The 13,754-nt window shown below is 37.5% G+C and overlaps 1 protein-coding gene across 1 annotated transcript; it reads right to left on the bottom strand.

Annotated features, from left to right (window-relative positions):
• Positions 1–51: 51 nt before the first annotated feature.
• On the bottom strand, positions 52–9,619 carry Shc (SHC-adaptor protein). Its single transcript, XM_053753097.1, has 8 exons — positions 9,201–9,619; positions 8,420–8,490; positions 6,728–7,126; positions 5,888–6,046; positions 5,269–5,369; positions 4,841–5,007; positions 4,323–4,445; positions 52–3,861 (listed from the first exon to the last, which is right to left on the bottom strand). The coding sequence occupies exons 1-8, from the start codon at positions 9,294–9,296 to the stop codon at positions 3,730–3,732; spliced, it is 1,248 nt and encodes a 415-aa protein (XP_053609072.1). The 5' UTR covers positions 9,297–9,619; the 3' UTR covers positions 52–3,729.
• Positions 9,620–13,754: the final 4,135 nt, after the last annotated feature.

Here is a 13,754-nt window from a genome sequence, read left to right as displayed (position 1 = left end):
ACCTGGTTTGTGACTGTTTGTGATTCCCCTTATGAGAAGTAAAAAACTAAATATGTTCAAAATATTTTATTATAAAATCACATTAATATTTTCATTTCGATACACGTAATTTTACATAAAGTAGATTAACATATTGTATATAAACTATATCAAGATCATTTCAACGTTAACTTGCGCTGGGCGAGAACAAGGGATTTTCTCATAAAATAAACTAGGTATGAAATCTTTCATAATTATTCCCATTGAAACGCACATTCGTTTTAATTTGATTTATTCAAATTACTACAGCAATAAAATTCGGTTAAAATGATTATTTCTTGTACGTATAGTGCGCGAGGTGCCCAATCCGAAAGTTGGGCGTTATCACATTGAAATCTGTACTTATTACCGCAGCTTCGCCCCGTGGTAGCCTATGGTTGAAGTCTTATCATTATCTATTCAAAATTTTATTAAAATCAGAGTCTTTCGCATTTATTACAGGTTGTAATTATCATCTATTCACTCGCAAAAGTAAAATAAACAAGACCTTCAGACCACAAATTTAAAGATCTCAATAAATTAGTTTTTTTTATTTGAATTCTGAATATAAAACAGCGTTGTGGCGTGTCAAACGAACAGCGATGACATTTGAAGGTAAGAGATACGAGATCGATGAATATATATGATTGTCTAAAATTATCGATCTAATAATTACGAATAGAATCTGTCAAAAATATGTAAAATAAATTTCTTTACTGAAAATTTGCACATCCATCAGGAGAGGTAGTCATCGTGGGAATGTCTTTGGGTGTTTATTTGTTTTTTCGCAACAATAATCCCTTGCCTCGTCCTTATAACACCATAATTATAATTCTAAGGTATTCGTGCACAAATGTATGCTCCACAAAATGTCAAAAACTACAATTATCCTTATAATATTCTTATTTATATATCAAATTCCTTCTTTTTTCTAAAATATATACGAAGTTATATGAAAATAACATAGACATACTTAATAAAGAAGAATTAAAGCATTACAAAATGACACAATATAACGTTATCAACTACAGTGCTGTAGTTTAATGAGTCGATGCTGTTGCAACTTGCAATACAGATTTGGAAATTAACTATTCCAAAACAGTCTTAAATAAGATTTGGGTATAATTACCATCATTGTGATGACGTATGTACAATATAATAATTACCTACACTACATTCACATTAAAATATTTAAGTAAGCCTTTATAGCACCTATTAGTTATTACGTTGTATAATCAACATACTTCTCGTTATTACTAAAGAGAGCAATAATAAAATCATGGAATCAGGAATGGGATTCATAAACAGATGAGTATAGCAAAATAGATGTTTTACAATAAGTATAAAAATAAGACGTTACTCAATAAGTTTGGCTTCTCCATTGCACAGCTTCGTTAGATATTATAACATTATAACGTTAATATTATTTTATTCCTAAGGCACCTCACGCCTAAACGAACACCATTCTAGCCAAAGGCAGCAACCTGATTATAAGGAAACCACATGAACGTCAAGTTCACAGTCCACTTATTGCGACAAAACTATGTACAATATAATCGCATTAAAATTAGATTTAAATGATTGAATATAGTCTTGTTCGTGTAGTGCGCGAGGTGCCCAATCCGAAAGTTGGGCATTATCACTTACATTGAAATCTGATTAATGGTCAGATTAAAAGCAATCATGATTACATGTAATACTCCGATTCATTGTAATCGGATTACATTATAATTAAGTCCATGATTATTTTTTTTGATTCTTTTTCACATGTGTCCTAGTCCCATTAGATTGGGTGGTCAATAATCACGTCATTATCGTTATAAAGCACCAAGCGACAAAGGCTATGCAGTTAAAAGTGGAGTAAAAAACCATTCAAACCAACCCGTCCATCCCGTAAGCGAAAAACACAAGGATATACTAGTACATTACGACCACCCAACCAAACCGCTAGTGAAAAATAATCACGACTACTACAGGAGTCAGATTAATTAATCATGATTTTTTCACGATATTTTTTTGTAATTATGTCTGATTGCTATGAAATTAGTAATCTTCAATCATCAATCTGACCACCCTTTGCCCATCTCTCTTTTTCCTAACCCGTCTATCGTAGCAACAGTCTTCAAACTAAAGTGCTGACGTGAAATTAAATCTTAAACACTTCATCGTCATATAATAAATCGGGAGACCGCTGCAAACCCCATCAGAAGAGAATATAAAGTAAATATTGACGACATTCAAGATATACGCTTAGAAGCCTCTTTCTAAGTATTATTTGATATTTACTTTATTTATCTTACAGCGGGAACCCACATTAGATCAAAATTCATACATCATACAATCATCATAAATTCATTAAAATACAATCCATTGCTTTGGTATTTTTTTCAATTCGCTTCAGAATAAGCCCAATAAAAGAGAAATAGAAAAATAGTAAAGTGGAATGTGATAAATGCGATTATGAAATACAAGACAGATTTGGACAGAATTAGTAGTAAAATGTGCGGTAACATTTGTTTTTTATATTTCCTTAACCTATCAGTGAGTGAAATATAGAGTATATATTTTAGTATACGGAGAAGCAGTTTTTGGATTTCATCTTGTCATTTTGTTTTTCATATATCATACTATACTACTATACTTACTAAACAGTGAATTTTACAAACCGTGTTAGATATACGAATTTACTTAAAATTGTATTTGTTACGCGCGTGGTACGAGAGTTTACGAAACAAACGATCAAATTGGTAAATATTAAGGCAGACAACGCAATCTTTTGGCTTCTATTCTTTCGTGATTCTCTTTGTGTGCACCATTGCTCAGTCGTGCTCTATTGCGACGACGCAGCAGGTGGCAACTGCGTTGTTTTAGGTCCCATATATAAAACAACGTAGCATGGCTCTTGCGTGTAGTGGATATGCGATAGTGCAGAGATGCTTTATTATTTGGTGCAGTTACTAGACGAGCTGGCTTTCATACCTTTTTTTGGTAAGAGCTATGGAATATTTTAACATTAAACCAGCTGCAAGCTTTTAAGATGTTTAAAATTACAGTATTTTAGAACAATCACTTACTACATTTGCCTAAACAATGGTAAGATTTCGATTCGCAATTCGAAGTAATATTTTTGTTTTAATCCACTTAAAATATTATCGTCTAAAACTGTCTGTTATTTGTATGTACATGTTGGAAATTAAATTTATTATATTTATCACTTTGTTGATGTAACAAATACAACGGTGCGGCGATTAAATTATACAATGTGTTTGCTTCTAACATGTTCAACTTTAAACCTTTTTAACCAACCGGCGGCGGGGCGGGCTGCACGGGGTTGCGGAGGAGGAGGGGAAGCGGGGCTCGGCTGCGGAGGAGGAGGGGAATGTGGGGCTCAGTGGACGATGGGCAGCACGGGGCTGCGGAGGAGGGGGAGGTGGGGCTCAGGGGGCGGTGCGCAGTACAGGGCTGCAGAAGGAGGGGGAGGCAGAGCTCAGTGGGCGATGGGCAGCACGGTGTTGCGGAGGGGGAGGTGGGGCTCAGGGAGCGGTGCGCAGCACGGGGCTGCGGAGGAGGTGGGGCTCAGGGGGCGGTGCGCAGCACGGGGCTGAGGAGGAGGGGGAGGTGGGGCTCACGGGGCGGTACGCAGCACGGGGCTGCGGAGGAGGTTGGGCTCAGGGGGCGGTGCGCAGCACGGGGCTACGGAGGAGGTGGGGCTCAGGGGGCGGTGCGCAGCACGGGGCTACGGAGGAGGAGGGCGGAGTCCGCAGAGACGATGGGCAGCTCGTTAGTGCAGTGGTACTTTATCAGGTGTGGCACGCTCTCGAACACGCGGTCTTTGGTTCGCACCTGCGGGTAGAGGAATTTCATAAATCGTGTGGATAAAAAATATATACAATTTTGTTTAAATCTAAAACCGCGCAGTTTTTTTTCACAATTCTGTAACAAATTGAATCTTAATAGAGTATTCGTACCCGCGGTAATAATTCGCATGTAAGTAAGTACAGTCTGTCCAGAGAGTGAAAAAATAAAATGAGGGCGCTATCTCCTGTTGGCTGGCAACACTGGGTTTTTATAAACCAATCTTGATCATTATATTTGGTATTGCAATGGGAAAAAAATGCATTGTGTCAAAAATTCGTTTTCTTCACTTTCTGGACAGACTGTACGGTACGAGTGTGGAATATAATTCGCGATAATAATTACAGCGCGATGGTTAATTTTTATCTCCGGAGCTGGCCACACGACGTCCGGGGCGTAGTGGCCCGACCGCTATCTAGATGTATGTGAGTGTAGCCGTGGACACTCACCACGCCGCTGGGGTCGACGAGCAGCAGATGCTTGTGCGCGCCGCGGCGGGCGCCCGTCAGCACGAACTGCCCCGGGCACGCCGCGCTCTCGCGCACCAGGAACTGGCCGTCCTCCACCACCAGCTGCCGGGACACACAGTTACGATTAGTGCATTATAAACAAATGCTTTTCAATAACGCTGCGGGCTACACTACAGTTTAAATAGATTATTTATAACTAGCGGTCCGGGTAAAAATATAATAAATTATACATCTAAACCTTCCTCAGGAACCTCACAATCTATTGGTGAAAACCGCTTGAAAATCCGTTCAGTAGTTTCTGAGTTTATTCGAGTTTATACTTTGTTTTATAATAGGTAAGGATATGTATGTTCGCACAAACTGTCCAACCTTCTCCACAGTGGGAGTTGCCAGTCTGGGAGACGGGCCCGCGGAACCATGGCTCAACAGCTCGTGGAGGACGAGGACTGTGATGACGTCACTATCACCAGGTCCAGCCATATAGACTTTCTAGTTACCTTCTCGGCAGTGGTCCGGGAGATGGGCCCGTGGAACCAGGGCTCCCGCGCGAGCCACGCCGCCTGAGCCTTGGCCGACAGCGGCTCACTCTCCGGCGGCGATGACGCCGAGCCCGTGGACGACGAGGACGCTGCTGATGACATCACCGGCGTCGCTGTGAACGGCTCTGCAAAAGCTTGGCAGCTTTTTATACCAGTCTAATATTCAGAGAACGTGATCAAATGATCTATAGCCAAAATGATTAGATCTCTTGCTGCCCCATAAAAAAAGAGGGTTGACAGTCAGGCAGGAGGTCCGTCATAGAATCAAAGCTGAGTCTTGAAAATTTAATCACTTTGTACGCGGTTTTTGGACATCTCAGCTGAAATGCAATAAAGAACTGTTTCACAATAAAGTATTAGCCGTCATAACAAATATTTAAACTTACGCATGTCAAAGATGTCGGTGTGATGGTTTGGTAACATTGCAGTTGGTGGCGTGCGCGGCGGCGGGGTTTGGTTCACGTAATGCCGCACGCTTTCCTCGCAACTGCACGTATAAAACATATTTATTTATTTACATAATATTTCAATAGTCAGTCAGGGGAATGCAGGGGACATATGATTTTATCCTCAAAAATTGCTTTAGTTCCTTTATAAAGCAAATGTTGAGGCGTCAATCTAAATAATCTACATTGTTCTTACATAAACAACCCATACTGTTTTATACATCAAAATTTATACTGATTAAATTTTATCCTTAATTGAAATCCCATTCAATGCAGAGATGAAAATCCGAATGTAGAAACATGAAATTATTCAGAAGCTCTTTATATATATAGTATAAGCAGGTAAAAAACGAAATTTGAATGTTCATATTAAATGAGAATTTCTAAATACTGTTGGACTACTTGGAATAAAAATGGTCAACTAGTTACATCAATCTATCTAAAATGTAACTAGGTGGTAGAGAAAAAAATTGCCTGATGTGATTGTCCAGTTAGCCCTATCCAAGACATGTGAAAAATTTTTCAACGCTAGTTCGATATAAAATAAGTATATACATACGACGATATGGGTGCTAGAGACGCGAGCGGGGGCGGCGGCGGGTGGCGGGGCGGGGCGGCGGCGGGGTCGGGCGGCATCTTGTCCGGCATGTCGTTGTAGTACTCTCGGTCGTCCAGCGCCGTCTCCGCGCAGCCGCTGCGGGATCCGTTTACATTCAGTCTGGGAAAATTAAATAAAGAATTACTCTTTTTTTTTTTTCGTGTTTGATGCCAGCGGGAACTGCAATAAAATATTCTAAAATAAAATGTTTTTCTTATTTTTTTGTGTATGGCACTGGCCCTGCATATCTGTCATATCTTAAAAGATACTAACTTGCGCGTATAATTTGGTTCTTTGACATATCAACCCATACCACTGTTGTAGTTATTTGAGTTGAGTGGAATGACACCATTTATGAAAAACGATAAAATTCACATTGTACAAGTAATTATGAACTTGATGATTTTGTTTATTAAAAATACAATTTTGTAGTCAAATTCGTGGCCGTGGCTTCACTCGCGTGAATTTCGCAAGAGTCTTTCTCCATAGTCTTCTAATTTGACAAGTATGCAAAATTTGAAGACTGGTTAAGTAGACATAACAAACAAATGTTTATAAATATTACTGAGGAAATATTGGGATTCCAGCAAGACAACCAAACAATAAATTTATAAATATCCTTCTTATATTAGAGAATGAAATTTCTTCTATTAATTTTAATTTATTATGTTATAAATTAATCTTATTTCAATGAATCATAATTTGCCAGAATAGATGACAAGTGAAATGATATTTATGATAAAGTACAGCACATTACAGGAAAATATTACTATATTGTTAATCAATTCAAAAAATACTTACAGTGAAGGTTTCGTTAAGAACTCCTTGAACCTCAATTCAAAGGCCTGTCCAATGGTAGCGATGACATCTTGAGCTAATCTTCCCCCACATTCCAGAACATAACACGCTCTCCATTCTGTGGGTGGTGCGGACTTCGCCACGTACGCGACGAAGTCTAATGAATCTGCATCACCGCCCGAAGCGAATGAGACTCTAGGCATTTCGTGTCGTGCCACTGTGTCGCCGCCCTCTAGGGCTGCCAAGGTGATAGCTCTGGAGGATACGGTTAGAGCGACGTTTTCCCCAGAGTGAGACATGCGGGGGCGGGCCGCTAGAGCGCGCGCCGCAGCCTGGCACACGCGGCGCTTCTTGTCCGCCGACCGGAGACCTGCCGCTGCGCATACCCGAGCTATGCATTCTCTGAAAAAAAGAAAGAAAAGGTTCTGCAGTTAATATGGAGATTAGAAAAAATCCTACATTTAGAAATAGAAATATTAAATAATATAAGACATGGAGTTTAGTTTAGAAAAGAATAAAGAAAAATTTCTCCAAAAAATTTCTTTCAAATTTACAATAGAAATATGAAGCAGTAGGACATGAAGCCTTGTTTGTTTTAATACTACCAAGCAAGCAAACAGGCATGCAGCCCACCTGATGGAACTAGTTTAGGAAATATAACACCAATTACAATATTGTTGTGGTCACTAGTTCAATAAACATGTTTCTGTTATGTTGTTCTCATCTTGGCTTATGTGAGTCATGCAACTGGACATTTCCTTTTTAAATTCTTAGTCATGCATCCTTACAAGTTTCAACAACACAATCAATAATGGCACTGTTGAGATTAAAATACTGATAATCTCTTATCCCTTATGAATTGGTTAAAAATATGCAATACAATTTATTTTCATTCTTAATTTATTTTTTTAGAACTAGAAGATATGAGGACATGTTGGAGAATAACATGGATTACAGTATTGCATATATTGTGCTTACTGTATTTTACTAAATAAAAAAATATATTCAAAAATCTTATTGAATATTTTTTGTTTCATTTAAAACCTGATTAAATAGATAGGACTTTATTCAATGAACAATCAGCCTTTTGTAAATATTTTTCCTTTTTCTTTACACAAATGAAATTTCTTATTCACAGAAAAATAATGCTCGAGAAATTGCAATTTTTTGAGAATAAGCTTGTAATACATATTATTATGCCTGTATCCGACTATATCCTAAGAATATGAATTTAAGCTACAGGCAGTCAAGAAAGTGAACAAAATAAATGAGTGCGCTGTCTCCTGTCGGCTGGCAACTCTGGGTCCAACCAATCAACCAATTTTGACCATCCTATTTGGTATTGCAATGGCAAAAAAATTTAGTTCATAAAAATAAGTTTTCTTCATTTTCATGACAGACTGTGTGCATTGCTAATATCACTTTATCACCCATAAGCCTTTTCAAACAAATGCAATTTGGAGAACCTTATCAGGAGCTTGATGCATTTTTGGATGACATGTGATTAATGTTAAATATCGTGTGACTCATACTGCTGTGCTAAGGTGCAAAGGTGCAACAAATAAGTTTTTCCAAATTCAGTTTTTTAAATATTCATTGTTAGACGAAATAAGGTGATATTCCAGGATTTTTATTTTGATAAAATTGTTAGATGTGTTCCTCTTGCTCATGATAGTGGCATAAGTATATACTCACTTTGCTACTTGTGATCTGGTTTCAAAGTCCAGCTTCTTCATCGAAGTTAATACCTCCATGCATCCAATGTACTGTGGAGGTAACAATATTTTAAAAACAGATGTTCCTTACATGAAACATACTAATTGCTAAAATTAACTTATATTCCAAAACAGTTAAGCAAAGAACTTCAAACATTTGCTTTTGGATAGCCTCATACAAAAGGAATCTTATTTCAAGAATCTCACATTACGCTAATAAAGGATCCTTGAATCTCCACAATAGAGAAGCTAGAGCGCTTAATATACCCAGCTTTTTGTATAATACTAGCGGTCCGTCCTGACTTCACTTGGGTAAAAATATATAATATATTATACATCTAATCCTTCCTCAGGAATCACACTATCTACTGGTGAAAACCATATGAAAATTCATGAAGTAGTTTTTGAGTTTATCGTGAACAGACAGGCGCGGTAGAAGACTTTGTTTCATAATATGTAAGGAAAAGGATGGAATTGTAGTGTTTAGTAGTTATTAAAAAATACAACTTAGCATAATAGCAGTAGCTATTATGCTAAGTTGTATTTTTTGTAGTATAGTAATACTACAGGGTATATACAACATTGAAAATCAAAAATAAATTTATTGTGTCTATGTTATTATTAATTCTCATAGTTACTATTTGTAATTTGATCCAACAATACAAGCTCTTGTGGAATGTATCTGAGTGACAGTGCATTTTCCGTAGCGAAATATGGTCTAGGAATGTTTTGACAATTTCAAGGCTAGAGGACATACATACCCTGACTGCGTAAGTGATACCATCGCTGGCGAGCACAGAGTCTGGATGTAGCCAACCTCGCGCCGGTTTTGCGACAAACGTACCACTGTCCGCCATCTCTATACGACAAACAACGCACTAGCACAGTAATCAAACGCTATTATTCACACCTCAGCTGCTTCAAGTTATTTTAAATGCGCTTTCATTGTGATTCAAATCATTAATTCAAGAGTGTCGCCGAGCTCTCGCAGCTCGCCTGTAGAGTAAATAAAATTGAACCACACAATCACAAAGAACTTTTCTTATTATAGATTATACGGAAGTTTATTTGCACAGTAAACAAACGTAAAATCGTGTGAATAAATGGAGAAAATGCAGTAAATTGCGCTGCGATGCAGTAACAAAAAAATAATCCACGCAAAGTTACAGATTCATTCAACTTTTTTGACAGTTGTTTTTTTTTTACGTCAGAACGACCCAAGGATTCTTTACCACCTGTGATAACAAGTCTTTTGGCTTTGGCGTAATGTTGCTATATCTCAAATCGATTGAGCGCATATTTGTTATTGATTTTTATTTTTCCTTTATTTTGCCGGTGAAAGTAAAAATAAAAACCAATAAAAAATGAAATGAATGAAAAAAATGAAAAGAAGACTTCGTCTGTGTGGAATCTATTATTATTAAAGCGAAGGTTAGGCTAGATCTCGTTTTAAGGAATCTAGAAAAGTTTTTTTAAATTGCTTCCCTTAGCACGCTTCATATGGACAATTAGCCGGTTCACATTAACTGAACTAGTGGCCCATCCCAGCTTCGATCGGGTAGAAACATAACAAATTATACACCCACATAAACATTCCTCAAGGATCACACTATCTATTGGTGAAAATCGCAAGAAAATCCGTGCTGTAGTTTTTGAATTTATCGCGGACAGACAGACGCGGCAGAGAACTTTGTTTTATGATATGTACGTTAGGGTTAAGTGATTGTGTTGTAGCCGGCTGCGTAGACGCGTGTGATAATAGGATGAAAAAAAGCGTAAAATAAATAAACATTAAATTATCTACCGCCAATGGTGTGACAAGGCGACCGCGCGTAGTGGAGAAGTGGTGAAAAGCCGACCCTGGGTTCCGATGCTCAGCGGCTGGGGAAGAAACCGGGGTACTCACGATATTGAGAGATAATACATGACTATATACCTTCCTACCTAAAAAGGAGCTTTATATGATTTCGGCTTTAGTCAAATAGGTATATAGGTAGTTTACCTAAGTTTACATTACACTTATACCAATGTCGCACTTGGTGGACGATCGTCTTATAATTTATTCACATCAATTAGTTCCATCCATTACGTTACCTATTATCTCAAAACTCATTAGAGTATTCGATACGTAGTAGGTTAGGTACAGCAAGATGCAGAGGTGCCGTTAAGCATCGGAGCCCAGAGTTCTCTTTTACACTTTTTCTTTTCTTGTAAGGTTTGTGTTAGATTTCTTTTATTCATACTTTATTGTGACTTATATACAACCGTACTAGCTACGCCCCGGGGTTTCGCTCCCGTGGGATTTTCAGGTAAAAAAAACTATGTTTTATTCCAGGCTATTTTCTACCTGTGTGCCAAATTTCATAACAATCCGTAAAGTAAATTTTGCGTGAAAGATTAACAAATACACATACACATATACATCCTCACAAGCTTTCGCTTGTATAATATTAGTAGGATTATTGCTATTCCTACGTTACACTCTACTACTACGCACTATTTTCTTTAATGACTATAAGCCTACAAATAAATAATAAAATAATATTTATGTATTTCGCAAACTTAATGATTATATTCTCGACTATCTAACCAATATGTACCTATTCATTTTCCACAATTTGTAAAAAAAAAACGAAACATCATAACGTAACATGAGTTACTTAATGAAAATATGAGGCAGCAATTTGTTTTGTACACGGAATTTGACGGGTGACGAGAGAACGTAAGCCACCCCTGTATACATACCTGGACTTAATGCGAGGGGGTGCCGATTATATGTATATAACGAATATATAATAAAACTGTAACTGGACTTTGTACATGGGAGATATTTACGAAATAAAAATAGGAGAGGACTACCTATTTAGGGTCCATAGAAGCCAAAACAATGTTTTTTAGTCTGACAATAATTCCTACTTCTAGTACCAGGATGTTGATAAATTTAAATCATTCTATTAGGTATAAGCTTTTAACTTGTAATTTCACTTGTAGGCATACTATGCATGTTTTTATGTCTATTTGGGTGGAATTTTGCAACTCCGTTTTTTTGTACGCGCTGTTACTTTGGATGACAATGCTTTATTATGATAAGCATGATCCAGGAACGGTTCCAGATGTGGGAACTCTTAAACGGTTTGGCTCGGCGACTCGGCGCGGACATGTTTTTTTTGTCACACATTCAATGCAATAAGATCTCTCTGACAACAATTTAAAGCTTCTGTACAAAAAACTGTTCCGTTTTGTAAAAGACTTAGGTACATTTAAATTATCAAAGACACATCATGTTAAGTTGAAAAAAATAGCATATTGGTATGGAGCTGACTTCTTTTATTTAGGGAGCTGGCTTATCTAGAGTGCGGACCACAAGTCAAATGTTTTATGCACTTTCGACACATAAATTCGCCGAACTTCGGCGGTTTGAATTTACATTGCTGATTTTTCCTTGCAGAAAAAAATGTTCGTAATGTAGTTTCATTCACGTTGCCATCTGTCCGTGTTCCCGATATTGTGTAGAAGCCATAACACTGTGGTACAATTTATTGCCGAAAGTTTATTTATTTTTTGGCAAACCATATGTACCGTACACTACCGTACCGTACACTATCGACTATCGCGAAGAGATTTGGCGGATTCTGCATACATTGCTGGTTTTTAATTGGGGTAAATAAAAGACGCTTATAAAAACTACGCAATGTTCAATAGCCGTTCGTGTCGGCATCTACTTGAGTTCGATAGTGTGTAGCATTATAGTTACTACCTTCGGCAATTCCTTCCGATGTCTTGATGAGGGGAATTGTGGAAACAACAGACATATTGCGCCGACCCCAGATTAATGGAATAAGGTAGGAAGATGATGATTACTGTATTGATGGGCTACTCTACTATCCAGCGACGGATTTACCAGTAGGCTCAGTAGGCCGGAGCCTAGGGCGGCAGATATTAGGGGGTGGCAAATTTTGGCCAAAATTTTTTTCTTATACAGAAATGTTATTAGGTCATATAACATGTGCAATTGAGGAATTTGATGTTTGCCTATTACATATTTATCTAATACTTTTTTTATAAGTACTACGTATTTTCTATGGATATAGTACTGCCGTCAATATGATAATTGCAGTAAGAAGGCTCTAGATGACTTAGAGAAAAACGCGGTTAAAGTTTTGGTACGAAAATCTTCAATAACTCCTATGTTTGTTATCACATCATGATGGTTGATACCTTAAATGAAAGATAACCTATCTATTATTTACATTGGAAACCAATTGAAGGTAATAAGAAGCAAAAAATGTTGTTATACTAAGTATCTCCTAGAAGCATCTGTTAAGGAATACTCAGCATATACACAGGAAGTGGGTTCTTTACTGTATATATGCTAAGTTTCCATACAAGTTTTTGATTATTTAAAGTTTATTTTTTTATGCGCATGCATGTAGTACCGCACCATACTGTTTTTCAGATCAGACCAACCATTTAGTAAATATTGGCACTCTGCTTAGGGATAAAACAGTATATCTTCTTAGTGTTTATTTGCTCGGTCCATGCCCAATGTAAATTACTTAACATAGTAAGTGTTATAGTACTGTACTTATGCCGAGAGACTCTGAATAACAACTTTTACCGTAAGTGTATCCACTGTAATCATGTTTTGTAATGTAAAAAAATCCTTGACTTACTGCAAGATTATAATTGTTAACTTTGTATCTAAAATACAAACAAACAAATGGGTAATTTACGAATGTAGATCTCGTTATCGTGATCATGGCTGTATATTTAACTCGGTTTTGGCAAAAATCCGACTTACTGTAATTATCCTATTGACAGCAGAGTAGGTACTACGTGAGTACCTACGAATTCCATGGTATCTGCAAAATTACCTATATTCGGTTTAGATCGCGGTGCGGGAATAACATGACATATCGTTAAAGAATGCCAGGCCGAAATGGCAGAACGATATAAAGTTGCAGCAAAATTTGAATTACATACTGGCGGAAACTGTGTTAATCCGCCACTCTACTACCGATTATCGATTCATATTTACATGAATACGATTCATGATCAAACGCCTACCTGTGACTGCGCGCTGCGGTAACTAACCCCTATTAGTTTTCATAGCAGGGCCGCATATGGATTCAAATATTTATACCACTTCGTTTCGGCAACGTGATGAATCTTCAGGGAGTGTTTGAGATCTCACGGGGATAACATGTGTTGAAGCATAAATAAGCATTAGGAGACAAAGGTCTCGGCGTTTTTGTGGTTGTTATTTTTGTGCTATGTGATTTTGCGTTTGCAAAGTGTCTTCAAATGTTTAAATA

The sequence above is a fragment of the Plodia interpunctella genome, chromosome 2 (genome assembly GCF_027563975.2).
Source record: "Plodia interpunctella isolate USDA-ARS_2022_Savannah chromosome 2, ilPloInte3.2, whole genome shotgun sequence".
In the NCBI taxonomy this organism is placed as follows: Eukaryota; Metazoa; Arthropoda; class Insecta; order Lepidoptera; family Pyralidae; genus Plodia; species Plodia interpunctella.
The sequence above is the reverse complement of the archived record's forward strand: the minus strand, read 5'-3'. Positions and strand labels throughout refer to the sequence as shown.

Excerpts from the sequence above, each read along its gene's own strand:
- Shc (XM_053753097.1), bottom strand. The coding sequence starts at position 9,296 with ATGGCGGACAGTGGTACGTTTGTCGCAAAACCGGCGCGAGGTTGGCTA. Across the intron at positions 8,491-9,200 it reads GTATCACTTACGCAGTCAGG|TACATTGGATGCATGGAGGT; the intron begins GTATGTATGTCC and ends TTACCTCCACAG. Across the intron at positions 5,370-5,887 it reads TCTCTAGCACCCATATCGTC|TTGCGAGGAAAGCGTGCGGC; the intron begins GTATGTATATAC and ends TTATACGTGCAG.